General features: G+C 40.0%; 1 protein-coding gene across 2 annotated transcripts; it reads right to left on the bottom strand.

The window, feature by feature from the left end:
- On the bottom strand, positions 1-5,961 carry LOC115741983 (uracil phosphoribosyltransferase). Of its 2 annotated transcripts, XM_030676048.2 has the most exons (12): positions 5,731-5,955; positions 5,553-5,648; positions 4,992-5,070; positions 4,179-4,237; positions 3,135-3,212; positions 2,783-2,864; positions 2,312-2,360; positions 1,616-1,677; positions 1,357-1,424; positions 513-568; positions 366-413; positions 1-288 (listed from the first exon to the last, which is right to left on the bottom strand). In XM_030676048.2, exons 1-12 carry the CDS (start codon positions 5,875-5,877, stop codon positions 237-239), a joined length of 876 nt encoding a protein of 291 aa, XP_030531908.1. In that variant the 5' UTR covers positions 5,878-5,955; the 3' UTR covers positions 1-236. The 2 variants fall into 2 exon arrangements, with proteins under 2 accessions (XP_030531908.1, XP_030531907.1); XM_030676047.1 differs by lacking the exons at positions 1-288; positions 366-413; positions 513-568 and adding an exon at positions 639-839 and having other exon boundaries at positions 1,360-1,424; positions 5,731-5,961.
- Positions 5,962-25,777: the final 19,816 nt, after the last annotated feature.

Here is a 25,777-nt window from a genome sequence, read left to right as displayed (position 1 = left end):
TTCAAAATGATAACCTTTCCCGCATCAAATTGATACATATTTGATTCATACGGTATATACACTTCAACTGTTTTGTTGCCGAAATCAATAATCTGCCTCATAGTTCAGGCACCTCTTGTACAAGTAAATGATTGATCCAACAAGCAAAATTTCTCAATCAATGATCTAATTGCACACCATGTCAAAACTTCGTAGGAATAACTCAATGGAACCTAAACCAATGAGTAGATGTGAATCTAAGTACCAAAGCTCCGATCGCCTGCATCTCCAAGTCCAGGAATTATGAACCTGAAATATGATAAAATATTGTTGTATCAGACTATCTTACCAAATTGTGAAAAGTCACAAAGGGAGCTGATTCTTACCCCTTGTCATTTACTGTTGGATCAATGATTCCAGTGTAGACATGAAGCCTGTAAAAGCCAGACATGATTGGTCAATCTTGTGTTTTACAAAAGCCTGTACAACAGACAGACTTCTGCTGCGGATAGCAGAAAAGTGACATCTTTTACCCGGGGAAGTTTTCACTGAGCTTTTGGAGAGCTGGAGGAGCAGCAACGGCTGAGATCTGCAAGTACATAATCTCCTAATTAGTTTTCTAATTGACATTGTTCAGAAGACGATGAAGTCATCTCTAATCACAAGCCAAAATTTTACCAAAATATGTAAAGTTGAAAGATCCATAGATGTATCACTATCCGACTGAAAAATGCAGTTTTGAGCTCTTCATGCTTCCAAGTCACGTTATATTGACTCCATATCATGAAGATAACAAAGAGCTCGGACAGAAATAAATCAATCCTTTTATTAAATGAATGACACAAAACAGCTGAAATCACCTAACTGATTCTGTACCACCTTTAGAAACACAAAATCTGCATGGAAACTAGTTATTCACATTTTCCTGCTCTTGCTAACAATCATCCATGTCCAAGCACATAAAACGTGTCAGCTGTCTCCGCACAGTCGACTAACAACTACATCTCAATCACTAATTCTCTATGGTGCTGGATATGAAACACACGGAAACTACAACTATCTATCAAGCACATTTTACTCTTCTTAAAAGATCAACAAAAGAACTCCTACAGCGCATCCACAGAGTAAATCTGTGATCTTACACTTAGATGGAGAAACATTATGCTTCAATTAGCAAGAATAAAAAAAACCTGTTCTAAAGAGAAAGCCGATAAAAATCTGTTTTTTAGACATCACCAACTAAAGCTAACAATGAACAGCATCATCTGATATGCTTTGACACATCTGCTTCTATGACCAGTCCATAAATGCACAATTTGCAAATATGACTAATGGCTCAGAGAATCTAACCCAAGAACCGGGACTACATATACTTACCACTTTGATTTGCTTGCTGTTGATCCCACGTTCCTTCAAGAGATTAAGCGCTGCCACTATTGTGCCCCCTGCAAAAGATAGCATAAGTCGCATCAGACCAAACACAAATATTGCTACAGTAAAATCTCCATCAACACCAGGTTTTACAGAGATGCATGTGAATTTCTCACTTTGATATGCCAATTATATCATTGAGTGACCAAAACATCACCGGGACTACTGAACAAGAAAGACACTTTGAACGCGTAGGATAGGATACCTGTTGCCAGCATCGGATCTATCACAAATACTCGAGCACCATCAGGTAATTTATCAGGCAACCTGTGGGCACAGTACAAAATGTAGGGAACAATCAGAATGACATTGAAGAGAATTGAACCAACTGATAAGCGCATTCGTATACTAACTTGAGAGAGAGAGAGAGAGAGAGAGAGAGAGAGAGAGAGATTGTCAACTAAAACCTGTGAATTACAGGTTTTTCAATTGATTTGCACAAGGATATGATTACAAGTCCAAGTACCCTCAAGGAGGAGATATAGAAAAACTGCAACCCTGTATGTTCTTAGGGAAATGGAAAGTCGCAGAAGGAAATGCTTCCCAAGGAAAACTTTTCTTTCGTTTAGCTTAGATAAAACGAGGCTTCAAAGAATAGAATGGGAAGAAGTGTTAACCTTTGGCCCCATTTTTCATTTACTCATAGAGTTGGAAAGAAATGAACGGACATAAACATCTCATGCACATGTACCCTCCACTTCATTCCTAAACGTGACTATGACAAAAATACTTTACTACACTAAATAAGCTCATTTCCCTCTGTATCAGGCTCAGCAATACATGTCCAAAAATACTGCAAATATAGTGCGATTATACCCTCGACTTCCTCTTGCTTTCCCCTCCTTTCCCTCATAACTTAAACGATCAGACATAGAGCAAATATCATTGAGTGGATTCTTACTTGTTCAAATATACAGTTGGCTGAAGTGTTTCCTCATCTCTGCTGATTCCTTCATATACATAAATTTAAAGTCATGATCCCCATTGCAAATCATTGACACTGAACCCATTTCATGGGAAACAGACAGATAATCAACTCAAAATGTGAAGACAAATGAAAAGGGAATGAGAGTTAAAATAAACAACAGGTAGGAGGACACTACCACTCCCAAAGATAGTTGAGTCACTAAATTACCAAGAATTGGCTTGTCTTTTGGATTGGAGAATTGTTAATCAATGCATCCAAATGTCACTATATGGAGGAAGAAAACACCAGGTGGAGTGCACCCAATGCATCCCTCGCCCTTAGATCATGCAGGTCTTGTGTGTGGCCATCAAAAAGGGCTGAGAATGCATTGCCAGCTCTCCATCTGGTGCACCTAAAACCTCTCCTCTTAAAGCCTTTAAAATGCAAATAGGGATGCATGCGAACCTAGATGATATGTTTTTGTAGCTGGCAAGATTGATGATGCATTTTCAACAAGAGCAAGACCAGCCCTTAAGATTGGAATAACCTGCAAAAGAGAATAAATACCAACGTCAGTTGCTGTTGCACATGGTCATGGAATGAAGAAAACAAAGTCCTGTCCTGTGGTATTTTCATCAAATTGGCAAATCTAGGTGAAGAATGTATGGGCAACGTGGGGTACCCAAGAGCGGTTATAGCATTCACCAACCAACTCAAAATCTACCCCTCTTACAAGAAAACCAAGTGTATTTATTTTCTCAAGAGACAAATAAACATGTCAATGTTCTATAGGAAAGTTACCAACATGGAAACTTACCACCACAGGTTCTCTCGGATCAATGAATTCAACGGAGGCAATACCCATTGGCGATTGAATCTCCCCAGCGATTGTAGGCTAGTGGCACCCAAAAAAAAAAAAAAAAAGGCACACATGGTAATGAGTACTCAATGGTTCCCTCATAAAGAATAAAAAGACAATACTTCATCTAAAGAAATCCAAGCATTTTGCCCGGAAAAAAAAGAAAAGAAAAAAACCTAGCTAGACAGGAAATTGGGATACTTGCAATCAAATAAACTGAATACATATGAAGAAGAGGATGATTATCATGAAGCAGCAGTCCTCGGAAAAATGGAAGAGTTGGTCCACTCAGGCATAGAGGCAATATAGACAATAACATATGTTTAACAGTCAGATAAAGGGAACAAATGCCAATACCAATTTAAGTGCCAAGCTCACATCGACTGCTTAGTCATCCATTCTTCAGTTGGTCCATCTTTTAATTTCAGTAAACACTTAAAAAATAGTCACTCCCTCACCTTGCCTACAATGAGTAAGAAGCAAGCGGTATGGCACATGTGCCCCAGGAAATTGGTTTATATGTGTGCGCGCATGTGGTGTGGCACATGTGCCCCATGAAATTGGTTTATATGTATGTGCACATGGGTGCCCACAAGTGTGTGTGTGTGTGTGTGTGAGAGAGAGAGAGAGAGAGAGAACCAAATTTTACAGGATTTCTCGGTACAGAATGGAAGATGAGAAAATAGAAGATTGACTTGGGTCATACTTCATAGCTCACAGGAGAAACTAAACTTAAACCTGGCTCTTCCCTCACCATCACAAGTGCAAATGTGAACATCCCAAAGGAACATCAAAGAAAATGTGGTTTCAGAAGAAATTTTGGCTTCAAGTTTCTTTTAAAAAAGTAGCACCTTTAGCTATGTCTTATAAGAAAAATATGGAACATATTACTAGAAAACCTTATAAGGAAGGTAAAGTTTGTGCAGCACAAAACAAACTCCACAAGTTGAGGGAAAACAACAATATAAACAGTTTCTACAAAGGTACAAATGACTGACTAACCAACCAGTCTCTTGAAGCTTCATACATGAGGAGCCTCCCCAGCTCAGCCATTGCATTTTCTACAAGTAATTGAAAAGGACATGCAAAATTAGTACATCGGGATTATATCTCGAATATAGACTACCATAAATCCACCTTTATGCTTTTATGCACTGATCTATGCCAAATGGAGAAGAATAAACAACACAGCAGGCGAGCACGGATCAGCAAAAGAGAACATACCAAAGAGCATGAAGATAAAGCAGATACAGAGGAATCAACATTGACATAGATTATTCAATGCTGCAGAAACAATTGTCAGAACGCCAGAAAAAAAAAGAAATAGGTAGATTTATTGGTCCCCATCTATTTCTGTTGCCCAAACCGTAATACGAAGAGATAGAAGATGTACTTCAATGTAGGGAGGGGATAATATCACAAAGGAAAACATCACAATAGCCATATCCTGAACCTACTACATTAAATGAAACAATGATGACCTTGATGACAAAATTTTGCAATCTGATTCTGCATGCAAGTCAAGCATCTTAACAGTGATACGCAGGTCGTGACTAAAGATTGGAAAATGGAGGGACTCCACAATTCCTTTCTTTTTCATAAGATACAAGAAGCTAAAAACATGGCAGAAAAGCATGTATAGTCCCCGAATTTCGTCTTGTATAGCAAGGAAAGCATTTTTTTTTTTTTCTAGTTATAAAGAAAGGAAAGACAAATTTCAGTTCAAGGAGATATCTTGATCCACATCAAAATTGAAAGTTGCCTTGTGAGTTATAGCAAAAAAGGAGGGGCTAAAACAATGACCGGAAAACTTACTGAAAATAGGACAGGGGGTCTGTTCATTCCTCAGAACTGAAACCCAGTGCTTGATTAAGGGATGTGGAGGAACAAATACCTGAAGAAACCCAACAAACAAATTTCACCAACAAAACGAAGCAAATATCCCCATCATGTCATAGGTAAGAGTGACCCGAAGAGCATATTAAACAAAAATGTGAGGCCACTTGACGTGCATTTTCTAATTCACAGCAATTAAACTGCAATTTCATCTTCACAATGGAGCACACAGCATACAGATAATAGAAAAGACAAAAATTGATGTCACTGACGAAACTTCATGAAGCAACAACTTAGTTCCAAACGAAAGTTGCCAACTTGGCCAAGAGAAAAAAGATATGTAAATAAATTAATAAAAATAAATAAATACACAAACAACAAAACAAAGATACATTGAGATGCTCATCCTGGCTAGATACTATCCTAGTAATCTACTCACGCCACAATTCGGCTCAGCAGCCAAAACAGCACGCGGAGCAAAAACGTTCGAATCACAACATCTCATACAATCTAAAGAGCAAGAGAAAGCAGCGAACTGACGAGCATTTGGTCCTCAGAAAAAGCGGGCTTGGGCTCCGTCGCCATGTGCGAGTTCACAGTGAAATTCATCCGCCGCCGAGTGACGGTGCAGGAGATCTGCGAGACACAACAAAAGAACCCCCGATTGTACCCCGTCGATGAACGAGCGATCCACACACACACACAGATAAGATTTCACCTTGAGCGGGCTGCGGAGGGAAGAAGAGGGCGAGGGCTTGGGGTCAAGAGGGAGGCGAGAGCGGCGCGAGGGGCGGAGACGCGGCGGATCGGAGGAGAGGCACCTGAGAGAGGGGCCGAGGCCGCAGGAAGAAGACGAGGAAGCCATGCATCGGGGGGACTTGGAGCTTCTTTAGAAGTAGAAGTCTAAAGAGAGAGAAAGTCAAGACGCTTTCACGCGACGGCTGATTGGGTTTTTGCATCGTCGTCCTCCAAAAAGATGATATTCCGTTGAAAGTTCATAACATAAGTTGGATTTCGCATTTTAGCCCGTTGGGCTCCTTCTTTGGCCCATTTACGTAGTTGGGTTCAATGGCCCCATCCACTTTAGAGAGGCCCACGATTGTACTCAAATTGGATGGAGAGATTTACTCAAAACCCCCCTGAACTTTCTCACCATTGCGCAATTGTTGGCAAAAACGCGTATATAATCCATATTTTAACCCATATATAATGGCGTGGGTTGAGTTTGACAAACATATTTTAACTTGGTCATAAATGGGTTATCTAATAACTTAATAGGTCTTAAAAGGTTTGAGAACTAACCTATTTCGAACTCATATGGAAAAATTGAGAACATTTTCACCAATCTTCTAGTAGTTTATAACGTGCCCAACATGACGGTGGAGTTAGAGATGTTAGGAAATTTTTTATAATTTATAAGAATTTTCATCTTTTCTGAATTTTTATAATTTTATAATCTTTTTCTTTTTCGTTTACTTTCTTTTCATTTTTTTCTCTATGAAGTCGGCCATCCCTCGAAGATCCCGGGCGAGGGTCGTCCGACCCATGCCTATGACTAGTGGCAGTCATCGGACTTAGAAGGAAAAAAAAAGGAAAAGAAAGAAAGAAAATGGAAAAAAATAAAAGAAACGAATTAAAAATTATGAGCAAGTTAGTGTTTTATTAAATTATAAAAAAAAAAATGTCAACGTTAGTGCTGGTCATGTTATGTAGGACAGCTAGCGTCTATGTCGATAGTTTCCAATCAAAATTGTTTATAATGATTATATTGACAAATTGTCAAAAGATTTAGGATTAAATTGAAAAAATTGAAAAGTTTAAAACCGAATTGACACAAGTACAATATATTTGTCACTTTTTTTGGTAATTTCGCCGTATGTTTCGTCACAACACATGGTTTAGGCTTTTATGTTTTTTTATTTTACTTACTAACACGTTTTATGTAGTTGATTATTTTTAAAATTTGTTTCAAAAATCTATCCAATTACCATGTTCTTGTAAAGAGCTTAAAGAGGATTAAATATGTTGGTATGCATATGGATGTGTTTCAATAATATGCCTCGGTCGTGTTTGGGTTGGGCCCTAAATCTCATGATGATAAACATTTAACATTTGAAAACGGGGTGTGGATTTCAATCAGAGTGCAAATTCAATGAGCGTTCTATTGAAAAGAAGAACATGCAAATCCAATCAGCATTCCAATTCAATCAACCAGGCCTCGTAGGACATGCTAAGAGCCAGTCTAATTGTTTTTTAGGGTAAGTGGGAGGAGGTTCACTTGCATCTAGTTAAGTTCCGACATAACAATGGTTTCCAACGAAGTATCCGCATGACTCTATTTGAAGAGCCGTATGGCCGCAAGTGTGGATCTCCTATTTGTTGGGAGGAGATAGCCGAGATAAGATTGATTGGCCATAAATAATCATGATTTTGTCTAATGTCAGACGAGTTGTTATAGAGAGAATTTCAGGCTGCACAAAGTTGGACCGAAATCTTATACATATAAACAGCTACGAACTTCATAGTTTCATGTTAGAGACAACGTTTTCCTGGAAGTTTCACCAATGAAAGGAGTAGCTCGGAATTAAAGCAATCAACTCGACGCATCGGGATCGCTTCCACTTGGAGCAAGAATTTATCACCCGCTTATATAGCATGCCAAATAGGTGATTCTTTAATTCCACATCAATTAATTTAGGTTGGTGAAGCGTGTGCCAGAAAAAATGTGGAAATCACTAGACAGAGGCTGTGTTTGCTTCCTAAAAATCTCTCTTACAAAAATGGATGGACGAAAATATTCTCATCATACATGAAAATATTTAGATATAAATTTTTGTCAACAGTGAAATTTTTTTTATTGACTAATTATTTTAAGTGATACAAGTGATTATTTTTTTAAAAAAAATTCTTTTCAAATTATTCATTTTCCTTAAAACAAATAGAGTCAAATTGTGAAAATCACAATGATTAGAGTGAAGTTCACATGATGCTAATTTTGAGCAATGATTGAGATACCAAACTTTAACACCCGACCCATATTCCGATCCTTTCGATTAAAGCAATGCTAGTACGGATGTTGGAACCAAATTTCGCTACCTTACTTTCCCCTCGGGCAAATGCAGAGAATTGCTTGACAATTGTGCATCCAAAAGCGATGCCGTGAGTACTGCGTCGCGAATGTTTTGGATGGTTCATTGGTTTTTGGTTCCTTGTAATATCATGCAAGGTAAATAGGTGCATCTGAACTTGATTCCTATCCTGAATGCTTATAAAATGGCGGGAGTTCTGAGGATGATGCTGAGGTAAATTCAAGGCTAATGCCTTTTTGCCTTGCTCTGTCCTCTCCATAAAAAATTGCGCCTTTCGGTGCCAACATTTCAAGTTCAACCATGGGGCATTTGCTTCTCACCCCAGCCATTCGTGAAATGTGGAAGGAGTGGGAGCTCCGGTTGCTCATCCTCCTCAGCCTGTTCCTTCAGTTGACCCTTGCTAGCTTGGGCAGCAAGAGGAAATCCACCCACAGGAGCATGATCCAATTTGTAGTCTGGATGGCGTACCTATTGGCCGACGCCGTCGCAGTCCTCACGCTCGGCGTCCTCTCGAACCGCCTGGCCAACATCAAGGAAATGAAGGGGACATTGGATCCGAAGAGCCAGATTGAGGCGTTCTGGGCGCCGTTTCTTCTCCTCCACTTGGGCGGGCCGGACACAATCACCGCGTTTGCCCTGGCGGACAACGAGCTATGGCTTAGGTAGTTGGGACGGTTTTGCGTCCAGGTAGGACTAGCGTCTTACATATACTCCATGGCCTTGTCGGGGTCTCCACTGTCCATATTAGCGGAGGGTATGATCCTGGTGGGGTTCATCAAATATGCAGAGAGGGCATTGTGTTTGTTCTTGGCGAGCAGCGGTCGACTTCGAGATTCGATGCAACCGGTTCCTAGTTTAGGTCCCATGAGGAAAGTGGACCAGTGCGCTCTGAAGATAGAGGAGGGATACAGGGTCCGAACTGACCAGGTCATGGAGAATTGGGCTCCGGAGAATCTCTCAGTGACTAGCGGTCAAGCCTGCGACGAAAACGAAGCAACTCAGGTCAAGGCCTATGAGTTGTTCAAGATCTTCAAGCTTCTCTTCGTGGGCCTGATCCTCAACTCTGGCCACCTGGAGGGCAGTAAGCGCATCTTCACGGATCTGAGTACGGAGAATGCTTTTAAGATCGTGGAGATGGAGCTCGGATTCATGTACGATCTGCTTTACACCAAGGTGCCGTTGCTGAACTGTGCTTGGAGCGTCACTCGTTGGGTCATCAATCTCTCGGTGCCGGGTGCCGTGTTGGTGTTACTCTCCTTACAGGATAAGAAGGATTATCCCAAAGTCGATGTCTGGATAACTTTCTTGCTTATAATTGTGACTATACTTTTAGAGATTTACTCGCTCCTGCAGGCAATTTCTTCCGATTGGGTCGGCCACTGGAGGATTCAGAGACCCGGGAGAAGGGGGAATTCCGTGGCCCAGTTAAGCCTCTTGAGTTTTTTTTTGAGGAAAAGGAACAGGATCTTCCGCAAGCGTCCGTGGCTCGCCAAGTTAGACCAGAAGGTGGAGAAGGACTTCTACGTCCGTTACAAAGAGTTCAACAAATGCACTAAAGAACAGATCTACCATTTCGTGATGAGGGAAAGGCCGGAACAGACGATGTCTGAGACTTTTAAGAAGGCGGCGACCGAGCTACTGCAAATGTCAAACAGTGATGAAATGACATGGAGTGTGGAAAATGTGGAGTTCGACCAGAGCATCCTCATCTGGCACATCGCCACCGAGATCTGTTACTACAAAGACCGTGGCAGGATGCAAGACGAAAGCCCGGAGTACACCGCAGACTTCAAGATGAGTAAGTTGGTCTCTCGGTACTTGCTCTATCTTTTAGTATACCATCCTTCCAAGTTGCCTAAAGTGATAGGAGAGATCCGATACGAAGACACTCTGGGCGATGCTTGGAAGTTCTTCGAGGACAAGGAAGAGGTTGCCGGCACCGGCGTCTGCCGGTGCAACAAGGAGCACAAGTCACGAGAGTCGCGCCGTCTGTGCGAAGTCTGCCATATGCTCCAAGTGAGAACCGACCTCCCCCCATATAAGTTGCGCGGAGACCAAAGCACGGTGCTGTTTGACGGGTGCTTTCTCGCTTCCCAGTTAAAACAGGACGACAGGAAATGGATTGTGATCAGCAGGTTCTGGTCGCGGATGCTGATATACTCGGTTCTCCAAAGCAGAGCCTACGAACACTGCGAGAGCCTGAGCAGAGGGGGAGAGCTTCTCAGCCATATTTGGCTTCTCATGGCGCATCTCGGCAGACTGCAGACGGTACACCTTTCCACAGCAGAGCGCATCACCAAACTGATCTTCAAGTAGAAGTTTCACTTGGAATATGTCTGTTGGTTAACCAGATGTTACATGAGTGAGATAAATAAGTTGAAGCTTATCATCTAGAGATGATGAGGGAGTTATTTCAATGTTTGTTGTATATGGGGGTACCCAAGAAATAAATGAAACTGTGCATCAATTAGTCACCAGAGGCATTCCACTAAAGCCGGCCAAATTGAGATGGAGAATATGAATCCCTCAAAGGGAGCGGACAATGTCACAAAGGAAAACACCACAGCGGCAATATCCTAAATCTGCTCCATTAAAATGCAACAATGATGCCCTTGATGACGAAATTCCGCAATCCGATTCCGCATTCAAGTCGAGCATCTTAACAGCGATAACGACCCTAGGTTGGAAAATGGAGGGAATCGCCCGTTTTGTTTCCTTAGCATAAGATACAAGAAGCAACAAACATGGCGAAAAAGCATGTGTTGTCGTCGGATTCCGCCATGCACGGCGAGGAAAACATATGTTCTAGTTATAAAGAAAGGAAACCAAATTTCAGGTGAAGGAGACATCTTGATCCACATCAGTATTTATCTAGCCTCGTGAGTCATAGCAACTATGACCGGAGGACTTACTGAAAATAGGAGAGGACAGGACAGGGGGTCTGTTCGTTCTTGAGAACTGAATACCTGAAGAAACCCAGCAAACAAATTGCACCGACAAAGCGAAGCAAATATCCCCATCATGTCATAAAGTGTTTCTACTCACGGCAATTAAACTGCAATTTCATCCTCACAATGGAGCCCACAGCATACTGATGAGAGAAAAGACAAATTGATGTCGCTGGATGGAATGTCGTGAAATTTATTTCATTAAAAATTCAAGAACTGGAGAACATTTTTCACAAAATATTTGGTTACATCTCTTTGAAAAATTAGTCGATGGAAAATATTTTCATTATCGATAATAATTCATGCTTAACTATTTTGGTAGGTGATGAAAATATTTTACGTTCATTCATTTTTTATAAGCCATAGAAGCCATTACTTTTTCAAAAAAATATTTTCCAAATATTGAGTTTTTCGTTAAACAAATGCATCCTTAGTCTTGCGATGAGCAAGATGGACCGGTCGGACCGGGAACAGCCTGGACCAGACTAGATCGACGGGTTTGATCAGATTTTGGAGGTCACTAGTTCCTCAAGATGGAACCGGTGTCCGGGAGATCCGGTTTTCGGTTCTAGAGGAGAATTGGACAGATGGATCGCCCACTTGGACCGACAAATTTTTTCAATCTTACAAAAATCATCATAAACTAGCTAATATATTTAGCTGTTGTACGACCTCTCTTGCTTCAGTTGATGGACATTTTTCTGACTACCTAGAATGGTTTGAAACTTTTGAATTACAGCTTTGAGTTGCAATCGTCCCAAACTGGGGGGTTTCTTGGATCACAGCTTTGCCATCCAAACAATTGGTGTGCTTTACCTGTTACTTTAGACATGTTACTGGTTCCATCGGTCTCCGGCTCTGAAAATTGAGATTCGAGACCGCCGGTCTCCCGGTTCTCCGATTGAATCGCATGTTGTCATGATTGCAAAGGTGCCGGAGCTGAGAATATTTCCGTGGCCCATTGCAGTCATAGGACTAACCTTGTGGCTAATTGATTGGCAACGTCGCACTGTTTTAGTTTTATTCCGGTATCTTGGGATCCTCTTTATTTGGATGTCCTGCTTTTGGGCTTATCTCGTAAGAACCCTTAATATCGTCAATGAATTTTTTCTTTCCGACAAAAAAATAAAAAATAAAAATTGTGGAGTTTGAAGAGAGAGAGAGAGAGAGAGAGAGAGAGAGAGAGGCTTTCACCCGGAGGCTGATGGGGTTTTGCATCTTCGTCCTCCAAAAAGATGATACTTAGCCAAAAGTCCTTTAAATAAGTTGGGTTTCGCATTTTAGCCCGTTGGGCTCCTTCCTTGGTCCATTAATGTAGTTGGTTTTAACCCTCTCAACTTTGGCACCGTTGCCCGATGGCTCGCGAAATTAATTAAGTTATGTAGATTACCCCCTCTGAAGTGAGGTTAAGAGTTAGGTAACAAAGGTTTCAGTCGTTTGTTTTTTTTCCTCGACATCAATAACCTTTATTACATGGTTCGTGAAGCTGAGAAAAACTGGTAGTGGTTATTTTGGTAAAGGAAAATGAGCTAGTTTTTTTTAGGTAATACTTAATGGCTATGCAGACAGGGAAATTTAGCAACGGAAAAAAAAAAAGGAAAATTAATGTGGGTAATTTGTAATTTGTGAGATTTTGGACATTATTACACAAGGGTGCCACAGTTCAAGTTAAAGAGCAGTTGTACAATGATGCAGTCCCTTGTAGGGCTTCCTCGCACAAAGCTTGTTTCTTGAAAGAACAAATGAAAAATGGAAATTCAAAAATTCAAAGAATAGGAAAGAAAAGGTTTCTAATGCAATTTTTGAAAATACATCCCAAAAATCTAACTGCCGTGGTTTTCCATTTCCTAAGAAGTAAGCTTGCGCTACGATGATCCAATGCCTAAGCTGTTCTAGGATTCGCCACCATCATTTTAAGATCGATTGGAACATAAAGTTCTAGGTGATAGGGGGAGCCGACGAATCACCAGAAGATCAACTGGTGTACGAAAATCAAGATTCGAGATACGGGGGTTCGGATTGGGTTGGGAGGGCAAGGGTAAGTACCCTCACATTGCACTTTCGGTGTCATGTCCAGTGTTGAATTCGTGTCTTTTACAAAATATGCAAAGCTTCAAAAGGAGGAGGAATCAAATCCACAAGGACACTAGGATGAATCCAATCCAATCGATCAATAGACCTTGTGCATGAAAACTAGGCAAACGGAATGGATCTAATCCCAATCATGATAACATGCCATTCAATCAGTGTGCACCTTTGCAGTGAACATTTAGCAATTGATATCGACGGGTGGTTATCCTTTCTAATTCAACCAGCATGCAGGTTCAGTTATCGTTCTTATTCAATCGGCGTTCTATTCATATAACATGCTTCAATGTTCTTCAATCAAGCATGGCCTTTCAGCCCCAAACAGTCGGTAGCCAGAGAGAATTAGATGTATCAAAATGATTTGAAAATCCATTTATTAACCAAATTATGATGGGTTGGGTTGTATATGAGTTAGCTAAATTTTGCTAAATGGATTACATGAGTTTAAGCAATAAATGTAAGTTCTTAATAGGTCTAAAGCCCAACCCATCTGCAGTCCCTCGTCACTTGCTTTTAGGTTCAGGTCGGGGGTTTTGGGTGGGAGAACTTATTTTCTAGCTTTAACTTCTATTTATTTATTTTTGAAAATTAGTAAAAGATATATGATCTTTCAAGTTTTAGAAAATCATGAAACATCACTATATTATTTAGGTGTCAATATTTATTGACCATTGATTTTAAGTGATGTCGAATACTACGTTGTGAGACTTGAAAAATTTTCAAATAAGAAAAAGTCGTAAACAATTTGAATTTTTTATTTGGAACCTTATAAAACTGCTAATTTCTTTATCGTTTACATTCTACACGAATAGCATAAAGGTTCTTGTTTTTAAGTATCTATGTGTTATAGTAATGTGGGTGGGTGCGGGTTGGGTCGAATATAAGTCAATGAATTTGTATTACATGCAACCGTGTCAAAAGCAGGTTTAATGGGTTGATTTGGATCATTAGCATTTACAATCCGATCAAAATCCGACTTGACTTACTCATTTGACGACTTTAGAGAGAACTATTCAAACCATGGAGGAGATTATGAGAGCCTCTCCAATTGGTTTTAAGGGTACTTGGGAGGATTACTTGCATATGGTTGAGTTATGCTATAATGATAGCTACAAGCAAAGTACCGACATGGCTCTATTTGAAGAGTTATATGGATGCAACATAGATCTCCTATTGGTTGGGAAGAGGTTGGCGAGAGGAGATTGACTGGGCCAGGATTGATTAAGATTTAGTCTAATGTCACACGAGCTGTTAGAGAGGGACTTTGAACGGTAGAAAGTTGGATCGTAATCTTGTGCAGATAAGCAACTTCGACCTATAGAGTATTAGCTTAGAGATCAAGTTTTTTGAAAAGTTTCACCAATGAAAGGAGTAGCTTGGAATCGAAGCAATCAACTCGATGTATTGGGATTGCTTCCACTTGAAGTGAGCATTTATCTCACTCTTTAGGCCTTTTTGGGTATCTTTACTTGTTATAGCAAGGCAAGTAGGTGATTTTTATATATTTCACATGAATCACGTTAGGTTGGTGATGCATGATGGATAGAGTGTAAAACCACAGTTGTTAGAGTGAAGTTCACAAAGATTCTAATTCTGAGTAGTGATTGAGAAACCAAACTTTAATTCTTGGCCTATATTATAATGTTATCAATTAAAGCAGATTATATCCAAACTAGTACAAATGTTGGAACCCGATTTTGTCACTTTACTTCCCTTTCGGGAAAATGCAGAGAACCGCTTGAGAATCATGCATCCAAAAGTAGTATTGCAAGTGCAGTGTTGCAAATGCTATGAGAAGCGCATTGCTTTTCTGTTCTTTGTAATGTAATGCGAGGTAAAGAGGTGCATTTGAATTTGATTCCTATCCCGAAGTTAATGCTTATAAAATGGGCTAGTTGTGTCCATGATATTGAGGTAAATTTGAGGCTAATGCTGTTTTTCCTTGCTTTGTCCTATCCATCCATCCATCCATCCATCCATCCATCCATGTATCATCCTAATTTTGTAAGCTCTTTGAGACAACCTCCGCCCATTGGGCGTTTCGGTGTCAACATTTTGAGGTTTCGCTGCTCCCCCGAAACACTTGTGAATCGTGGAAGGAGTGGGAGCTACGGTTGACTATCCTCCTCAACTTGTTCTTTCGTGTGACATCCTGAATTTTAGGGCCTACTCTAGTATCAAGACAGGCGAGCTACGATTGGAATCACGAGCGCCAGGAATAGAGTTAGCTCACCAATCGTGGGAAACACTACCTACAAGCGAGTCATGATCGATTCCATTGTTCGGGTAAATAATTGCTACGAGCCAACATGCCTTGATATCGTCCGATTGCAGGCATTTTTCCAATACATGAATAAATCGGTTACGAATTCGACAACAACAGCCTATCCTAAGAACCTCGTATCCGGACATGTAGTGATCGCGGACTGATCACCCTCGGTTCTACGACATGTCATGTGAGACTACGAGCCAAGGTAAATTGATCCCGCATCAATGGCAAATTGGTCATGAGAGGTTACCATGGCAGCGTTCCAATTGGGCGCTCGATTTAGGAATGGGTGATTTCGACCGTAAATAGCATTAGAAGTGAGATTGCTCTTACACAACGACAGTGGGACACGTCCGTGTCACGCCAGGTCATATGCTTGGCCGTGGATGGCGGCGTCCCAGCCATGCCCGGTGACGGCTCCACCGTGTTCTTAGCAAAGTTCGATTGAGAACCCTCTGTGGACAATTGATCGAAAGCTCGATCCAACTCTCGACACAAGAAATGCTTATAGATTTCAAGAGGATTGTAAAGACTTTTCCTTAGACGAAGCATGGCACTTGAATTATTTGACACCTTACAGGCACGAGTTTCGAAAAAGATCTAGGAAATCTTTGACTCGGTCAAACGTAATGATTACCCCAAATATTTGTAAAGTCAAAGCTCGTCTTTTAAGAAAGATATCGTAATCTTTGGCCCGGTGAAACAGAATCTCCTATAATCATTACTCAAATCTTTGAAAAGTCAAACACGAATTCCAAGAAAAGATTTTAGGATATTTAAAAAGTCAAATGTAGTGATTACTTTGACCTAGTCAAACACGCATTCCTAAAAAGATTATGAGATCTTTGAAAAGTCAAACATAATGATTACTTTGAAAAGTCAAAATGCATGAATCCTTGGGCGGATTTTAGTTAAATATAATATAATATTGTGAGAAAACCGTAGAATGTTCTAGTATGTTAATAGAATACTCAAATTGCCATTATCAATAGTTTAAATAATTCAGTAATACTAAAAAAGGGAAAAAAAATAGAAAATTGGCTCTACCAATTATTAAATTAATATTAAAATAACTCTCTAGAGACAACCAATAGCCACAAACCATAGTATAGGTTGGCGCCAAATTAAATGGCCAACTTTAAATATAGTTAATTAAATTTTTTTGAGTAAAATTAGAAAAATCTAGAGGGCCACGTCATCTAGGCGTGTGGCATAAGAAGATATAGCTAGGTTCTTCAATAGACAAGTGTATTTATAGTTTCATTAAACTAGGTGAATGGTATAAAATAATTAGGCCACATGAACCAATGAAATAATGCCCCATAATTGCTTCATAAACTATAGAAATTATATGGCAATGCATAAAAATAAGATGGTGATGCATGTAAAGGAACAACTTGGGGAGTAAGTCAAGAAATTAAAATGTAAATTAGAAAATTTAGGGCATAAATAGGCAAAGGGACTCCTTGGTTCTCCATCATTCTCCTCTCTCTCTCTCTCTCTCTCTCTCTCTCTCTCTCTCTCTCTCTCTCTCTCTCTCTGTACTCTTTTCATTTTGCCCCACTGACCTTCCAATAGCAACCGATCGCCTCTCACAAACACATACACATAGAGTTAGGTCACCGCACGACGCGGCCGACCACCGCCTCACTTGACAAATATTCTTGCCAACAAGATATGTAAGTGAATTTCTAAGTTTATGCTAGGGTGAAGGCTTAAGTTAACTTATGATCTTGCATGAGTGAATCTTAGTTTGCATGCTCTTTTCATGTTTGATGTGATACGATATGCCTCGTTCATGGGCAATTATGTGCATCTTGACTTTGAGATTTGGCATGGAACTAATCGATTAAAATGACGGAAGCATATACTTGAGTCATGAATGGGTTGCCCTATGGGATGCCTTGGTATATTGAATGTGCACGCCAAGATGCCTCATTTGAGAAAAGAACGGATAGGCTCATGAGAAGCATGGGACATACATGAAATTATGGAAATTGCATGCTCACCTACAAAGGACTATATGGCCGAATGGTTTGGATGTAGTCGTGATTGACTTATGTTTGTTTATTCATTGCTTGATTCTTAAGTTTGGCTATTAGCTAACTTCCTATCGTGAATTTAGATTTTCACTTACCGAGAAGTTGTTCTCACCCATTTACTTTTCAGATTTGTAGGTATGGCTACTAACCCGCCTCCTCGTTTTGGCCTAGTCATGTCGGTCGAGATAAGTCATACCGATGTTATAGATTGCAATCAAGATACTACCTTTCGTCACTTGCTTACTACCATTTATGTAGAGGAGGGACTTAGCTATTGGGTCCCTCATCGATTCGTGGTGTGGTACCTAGTCATTGGAGGAGACCTTATAGGACCGTTAAGGGAGTTCGATGGACCACCTGGCTTTATTGGAGGTGGATGGCCGCATGATGCTTCAAGTGTCCTAGAAGAGAGAGAGAGATGCAACTTTTTGGGCGAAGGTGGATAAAGTATGAAGGACGAGCTTTTGGAAATGTACCCACCACTAGAGATGATAAGCGTACCCTCACCTTATATACACATGATGTAAATAGAGGCATATAATAGCATAGTGATGTAAATAAAATAGAAGTTATGTTAAAGAAATGATATGTATGTTCATATGTTGCTATGAAAGCGATAATTTAATTAACGATGAGTATCATGAATCACTTCTGTGAAATAAGAAGATTTTAAAATTTATGGGACAAATTGAGGTCAATGCTCCCGGGAGGTCAAGAGACCTCTCTCGCAATCGCTTAGGCCATAGGGCCAAAACCGGCTCCAGCCCCATTTAGTGCAAATCCCTTCATTGGGTACTGTCAAGGTGTGTCGGGGGCGTTACAACCGATTTTGGTATTAGAGCAAGGTTATATCCGGAGTGATAAGGTGCACGGGAGTATGGGATTAGCCAATAGGAAAACACCACGTGCATGTGATTGGAAATTCTTATTCTTGTCTGTGTTTGATTCGAATTGTTATTAATTTTCATAGTTGCAACCTTTCCTTAGTTAGTTTCCTGACAGTAGAATAAGATGGGTTCTCGAGGAATGTCATTGAGATAGGACCCCCGACTAGATGGTATTCTGCAAGCCTTAACCCTAATTAGTAATCTCATAGGATAGCAGGCCCAGCAGCCAACGTCAAATGCCTCCGAAAATGCCTCGACATCATGAACTCGGGAATAGTCGGGCGGACATCATATGCGGGGTTTAATGGTATAGTTTCTAAAGTTAAAACCCTCTAAATTTGCTGGCACTGGAAATCCCGACGAGGTTGAATTATGGATCGAGGAATTGGAAAAGATATTCTCATTCCTTGAATGTTCGGAAGTTGATCGAGTTGCACTGGCCGAGTACCAATTACAAGGTAATGCCGCTTATTGGTGGAAAGCTACAAAAGGAGTAGTTTTTCCTATAGGATTTGAAATAACCTGGAATATCTTTGTCAAAGCATTTTACGAGAAATATTTCTCGAAAAGTGTTCACGATAAGAAGATGATGGAATTTATGCGATTACGGCGGGATGAGATGACCGTAGATCAATTCGAAGAAAAGTTTACTGAATTATCAAGGTACGCCCCTAGACTGGTGGAGGAATTGGTAGCCAAGGAAAAACGGTTCTAAGAAGGGTTACGTCCCAAGATTAGGGACCAGGTTGTGCCACCGAATCTTCGGGATTATAACGAGCTATATTCTCGAGCTCAAATGATTAAGAAATATATGGTAGAGCATGCGACCCATCCTACAAATTGGAACGAATACTGCCACGAATGGTGAATCAACAAAAGATATAGAGGGAAGCAACTCCCAGTTTCTAGTAAAAAGAGAAAGGGGCCGAATGGGGTGATGAGCGAAGCTTGTCGCTATTGTGGAAGGCAGCATGGCAACGTGCCTTATAGAATGCGAACAGGAGCCTGTTTCCAATGTGGACAATAGGGTCATTTAATGAGGGACTATCCACAACAACAATCGCAAGCTCGGCAGTGACCGCAATAAGCTACGCCACAAGGACATGCTCAACGGCCGCCAACTCAAGGACGAGTTTATGTGGCAACAAAAGAAATGCAGAGAATTCCAAGACCATTGTCACAAGTACGATATTTATTAATAGTTGCATTGCACATGTTCTATTTGATACGGGTGCTATCCATTCTTTTATATCTAGGCAATTTGTGAATCTAGTGGGATTAGAAGTTAGACCACTTGAAGTAGTTTTAAAAGTTTCCACACCATTAAAGAAAGAGTTGTTAACCACTTTAGTATGCAATGGATGCACAATTGAGATAGAAGGTTAAAGTGGAAAGATGGACTTGATCATTTTGGATATGTATGATTTTAACCTTATAATTGGGATGGATTGGCTCCAACGAGAACGACCCAAAGTATATTGTTATCAGAGGATAATTTATTTTGATCTCGTGGAATCCCCAAGTTATAAATTTGTCGGGAATGGAGAAAAGTGCTTGACACTTATAATTTCAGCAATAGAGGCTGCTGAACTCATTGATGATGGATGTCAAGGATATATCGCAACAATAGAGGATAAATAGAAAGAAGAACCCAAAATAGAAGACATTTCCATGTGTGAGAATTTCCCGATGTATTTCCAAAAGACTAACCTGGCTTACTTCCGGAAAGGGAAATTGAGTTCACCGTTGAATTAGCTCTGGGGACGTAGCCAATTTCTAAGGCTCAGTATAGAGTGGCCCCCTCAGAAATGAAGGAGCTAAAAGTGCAATTACAAGAACTGCTCGATAAAGGATTCATTCAACCTAGTACGTCGCCATGGGGTGCGTCGGTACTATTTGTCAAGAAGAAGGACAGGTCTTTACGTCTTTGGATCAATTACCGGTAATTGAACCAAGTGACCAATAAGAATAAGTACCATCTGCCAAGGATTGATGATCTATTTGATCAGCTTCAAGGGGCCTTAGTATTTTCTAAGATTGATCTAAAATTTGGGTACCATCAATTAAGGATTAGACAAGAAGATATTCAAAAGATGGCTTTTCGAACTCGTTATGGTCACTATGAATTCACGGTGATGCCATTTGGGTTAACGAATGCGCCATCAGCTTTTATGGATTTGATGAACCGGGTATTTAAGGCATACCTCGATCATTTTATTATTGTGTTCACATACGATAATCTGGTATATTCCAAGAATGAAGAAGAGCACACCCGACATTTGCGGACAGCTTTTCAAACACTTCGAGAACATAAGCTTTATGTCAAATTTAGTGAGTGCAAGTTTTGGCTAAACCACATGATATTTCTAGGATATATGGTATCGGGCAAAGGTATATCGATCGATCCGGCTAAGGTGGAAGCAATTGTAAAATGGTCGTGGCCAACGACAATAACGGAAGTCCTTAGTTTCTTGAGATTAGCGGGATACTGTTGTTGATACCTAAATTTTATTTTTTAAAGAAATTTATTTATTTTCTTCATAAAATGAGAGTTAGTAATAATTCTCACAAAAAATAATCTTCATGCATTGCATTTTTATTTTTTGTCGGTCACATCATCTGCATTTAGGGTCATAGGTGAATCAATTGAGTTTGACTTAACAGGTGGCTGGACTGGACTCGGTCTAAGAGTTGTAACTGAACCCGCAGGATGTGCCGAGTGGACCTATTTCTTGAGCACAATTCTATTCGTTCAAGCTTGTTTTAATTATTTAGGCTTTCAATTAAATGCTTGTTATTTAGAGAAGCCTTTGTTTGAGCTTGATAAATTAAAATGAGCCCATAGTTTGGATTGAAAAATTCGGGTGGGTCATGAATGTGGATGTGCCGAATTTTTTCACTATAATTTTGATCCAATTTAATTGAAAGTCAGCCCATTCTTACTTGATTATGGAAGGCCTCTAGTTGACGACCAATTTTATTAATTAAGTTCTAATTGAGCCCACAGAAGCACAAGAACTTAGGCCATCTCTCATTCCCCCATCAAGTGGTCGAATACACTAGTGTCCTAGTGCAATTGGGACTCTTCAAAAATTTCATTTTAATTCTGAATCTTATTTGTTTGAGAGGCTTATCTTGACTAAGAGTTTTACCGAAATGGGGGACTTATTTAGCAAGAGTTCTAGAAGATAGGGAAGCTCAAGATCTAATGGTCATAATCGTGTCCTACTCAAGCTAGGATAATTGATCCGACGGTTCAAGAAAACTCCTATTCCTACTAGGATTATCGGGTCTAGCTCTATATATACAAGGGTTTGCTTGCAAACATGAAAGGGGGGAATCATCAGAATTTTTGGCGCTTGAGGGTTAAAGAAAGGTTCTACGTGTTCGACCGAAGGGGACGTTGGAGATAGTCCTTAACCGGCGAAGCCCCGATTGTGCGCACGTGATCAAGCTCCATCGTTCGTCGTCGAAGGCTCCTTCGGTGTTCCAACTCGGTCTCGGAGTCGCCACAGCCCGCCAATCACCGCTAGTGCCCGAAGCTTCAACCGCCGATCGAGAATCAATTTGTTTTGCTCGAGACCCTCTGCTGTCCGCCTCTGTTCAGCAGTAAAATTTCCCAAAAAAGTTTGGTGGCAAATCGAGCTCGGATAGGCGTGTTCTTGGACAAATTTTCCAGTTTGCGCGTGATCTGGAAATTGCTCAAAAAAAGGTACGACTTTCACATTTTTGATTGCAATCCATGTTTATTTACGTGATAATTTGCATAAGTGTTTTAGTACCATGTTGAATAAACACTGATTTGCAAGAAAAGGTGGAAAATTGGATCTTTTCCTATCAAATTCATGTTAGCACCGAAAGTTGAATGGATGATGCATAAGGCCGATCTTTTTCGTGTAGGCTTGACATGTTCAAGAGTTGATTGAATCTTACGCTAGCTTTGAAATTTAATGAAATCGGAATTAATCTTTTTTCAAACAACGAATGAATTTTTGCCGATTGTCAAAAAGTACTCTTGAAATCTGGTTCCGCGGGATAAAAATTCTGACCATGGTAGGGACTGAAAATCAGATTTTGGTAGAGTGGAAATTCTGATATCATTCTCAGTAAGTATGATGGAAAAGGTGAGGGAGCCATGCGGCACTTAGATTTTCATGGCATGAATTGCTCTCTACGGTTGACCCTAAAGCATTATCTTAGAGTGGTTTTGTTTTGTGATGACTTGGTCCTATCTCTCCATGTCATAAATGATCTGAATTGTCTATGTAAAAAAGATCAGAACTTTCCGGCATGAGCATGGAATTTTTGGCACGTAGGCAATCTGTTTGATCGAATGGTTTAATGTGAGTGGATGATTAATCTTTTTTGCTACGTTGGTTGACTGGAACTTATCCATTGGGTGCTCGATCATAACCTCGTGTTGTTGATAGAAATTTGTGATTGTTCGACGTTATCTCCTGGCGTGAATAAAGATTCGATCAAATTGAAATTTAACCTGATTTAGCTAAATTAGATAATTTTTTTTTTACTCATGGATACATTTTTTTTTAGCTAGTTGTTATCTTTAGCACCTGCGAAACGATTTGGATGTTATATGTTGTTATCTTATCTTATCCCTGGAGAATTTTCTGAACACATTTGATTAGAGATAAGGTTTGGTTGGATCGAATCTCTATCTATTTTTTATGAGGATTGTCTAAAATTAAAATTTCAAATCTCAAAGATAATTTCTCAAATTAAAAATGGATTGAGTTTTTGGATGAGGAAAGGTGGATCCCCAATCTCACAATTTCGGCCACCCCTCCAAATTTTTGAAATTTCAAGCTCAATTGACTCATTTTCATTTTATTTTTGTCATGCTTGTTTGTTTTGATTTGTTATAAAATTTGCACAATTTTAAACAAACATGCCCATAATATATGCTCCCCTTTGTGCCTAGACCCGTCGGAAAAATAAATCACACGCCTTAGCCTCGATCTCGTGGAATGAGATGGTGATTTAGTATAGAAATTCGTATTCTGCCATTCGGCAAAAGGGATGTTGTTTTTCTATACACATATCCGCATACTGGTTCGAATCCTCGAGGATGTAGCAGATAAAATCTCGCTCTAGCCCGCATCTTTGGGAATGAGAGGATTTTCGGAAAAATCGAAAATTAAAGGTATATTATGGGCTTTTTTGTTTATTTTTGTTCAGATTTTTTGATTGCTTTTGAATGTTTTCTTTTATTACCGAAAATACCAAAAAATCATCCTCCGACAACATAATATATGGTCTCATATTGCATTTTTTTTTCATAAAGATCAAAATCATTCAAATCACATTGATCAATCAAAAAGGATTTTTCATGAAATTGGTACCGAAAGGGCATTAATTTTTCCAATTAATGTAACCAATTTCCCGAACCCATTTTTCTCCAGTGCGCGAAAATAAAATAGTTCTCCCTCTATTTTATTAAGGTTTCTAATCAACCTTCCATAAATGATTAGTGGCGGCTCCAATTGAATATTTTTTTTTATGAATAAACCTAAGTTGCGATTCGGTAGGACTTGGGAGGGTCTGAATTAGGTTGGTTGATTTAATTGACCCGATAATCCGTTAGCCTAAATTTTAGGTCGTGACAGCTTGGCGACTCCAACTGGACGAGGTCGCCCGCCACTATGTGGAAAGCAGACTGGGGAAGCTCATCTTGTTGCTGGATATTAAGGTTCGTAACGGGATGATTCGGACTCTCGCTCACCGCTGGGTTCCTCAGACTACCACATTCCCGCTTGGTAAGCACGAGCTCACCCCTACCTTGGAAGAGTATAGCGTGCTCATTGGTAAGTCCCTCGATTCCGAGCCCATCGGTCCATACCCGAAGGAGGATGCCTCCGGGGTTTTAGCTAATTTCTTAAAAGTTGAATTACTGATCGTTCAAAGGGTTCTAAAAGGAAATTACGGGCATTGTTCTTTTACTTTTCTCATCGATTGTTTCAACAAAGCCCGATCTCTGCAAAAGGGCAAAATTTTTTTATTGGCATTCTTTGGATTGATCGTTTTTTCCTCATCGCAAGAATTCTGTCAATCCTCACATGGCTCATTTTGTTCAACAAGTTTGTGAGGAAAGAAATTTTGTGAATGCTATTTTGGCTGAAACTATTATTTCCTTGAACAAGTATCGACGGGGTAAGGATAAGGTCTTGCGGGCCCCCGCTGAGCTTTTGCAAGTATGGTTTTTATCTCATATAAAAGAATGTCAAAACCTTGTGTCAACAGACACACTAAGAAATTTTGTCCCGCCATTGGTCATCTTCAAAGAAAAACAAAGTAAATGCCCGGATTATCATTTTTCCGAATGGCTAAAACTCATGAGGAATCCCTCCGCCAAGTCTCTCCAATGGCACGCTAGCCGGTTCCAATGTAAGGAGGCTCGTCTCACCTCCGGCCGATCTGGACCGGTCCCTCTCCCGGGTTTTACTAGAGCAACCGAGTATTATCTCGCCCGAGTCATCCGACGGTTCGGGTGCGTTCAGAAGATGCCTCCGCCTCTACCATCCGATCAGATCCAACTGAACTTTGAAAACCTTATCCCGGAGCATGAAGAAACGGTCGTTACCGCTCACTGCCTATGGGCCGCTTCTCAGCTGACCAAACTTTCTTTCCCGAGGAAACCGCTAGAACTCACCGAGGAGGCCTATCGATCCACCAAGGAGTACCGACTGAAGCACTCCATCCCCGAGGAATGGCGTCCAAAGCTCCCAGATATTACTCCATCCCGATCCCTCAACAACGAGCTTAGGCGTTTCTTGGCCGAAGGCGATGAAGAGATTGCCATGGCGAAGAAAGTCATCAAGCGGTTGAAGGCACAAGCTGGTCCTCAAGTCAAGAGATCTAGGAATGGAGCCGGGCCCTCGAAGTGATAGACATTTGTTGAGTCATGTCGTTGTTGACACTCGATTTTTAATCAATTTTTCTTTAATTTTATTTTCCAAAATTCACTAAAAATCCACAAAAATTAAAAAAAAAATTAAAAAAATCAACATTGGAAGCCTTGGCCAAGCATAAGGAACCAATTTTGAACAAAAAATAATTTTTCATATTTTTCGCATTTTTTAATATTTTCAAAAAATAGAAAAATATTAGAAAATTCATAAAAAAATACTTTTCGAGGTCACAAAAATACACAAAAATGTCCAATATTTTTCTTTTAATTCCCTTTTTATATTGACCTCAAGAAAAATTGAAAATTGAGTTCAATTTTAGGTGTTTCTTCACAATGCCTAGAGTTGAATTTACACAAAAAATACCAATTGAGTCTTTTTATTTACAATTTTTGCACATTTTGTGTCTTGATATTCAATTGCAGCCCCTTTGAACTTCAATTTGATTAATTGCACCTCCAATTGCACGAATTGCACGGATTGCACAAAATCCCCAAAAATGTTTGCAATTTAGTCCCT

This window comes from Rhodamnia argentea, chromosome 10 (genome assembly GCF_020921035.1).
Source record: "Rhodamnia argentea isolate NSW1041297 chromosome 10, ASM2092103v1, whole genome shotgun sequence".
NCBI lineage: Eukaryota > Viridiplantae > Streptophyta > Magnoliopsida > Myrtales > Myrtaceae > Rhodamnia > Rhodamnia argentea.
Note: the sequence above shows the minus strand (reverse complement) of the source record. Positions and strands in the feature narration are given on the sequence as shown.

What these genes read in the sequence shown, in the direction of transcription:
- LOC115741983 (XM_030676047.1), bottom strand. Translation starts at nt 5,877, where the DNA reads ATGGCTTCCTCGTCTTCTTCCTGCGGCCTCGGCCCCTCTCTCAGGTGC. An exon ending in TTTCTGAGGACCAAATGCTC is followed by an intron (nt 5,071 to 5,552) that starts GTCAGTTCGCTG and finishes GGGTTTCTTCAG; the next exon opens with GTATTTGTTCCTCCACATCC. An exon ending in AAGCTTCAAGAGACTGGTTG is followed by an intron (nt 3,213 to 4,178) that starts GTTAGTCAGTCA and finishes GGGTGCCACTAG; the next exon opens with CCTACAATCGCTGGGGAGAT.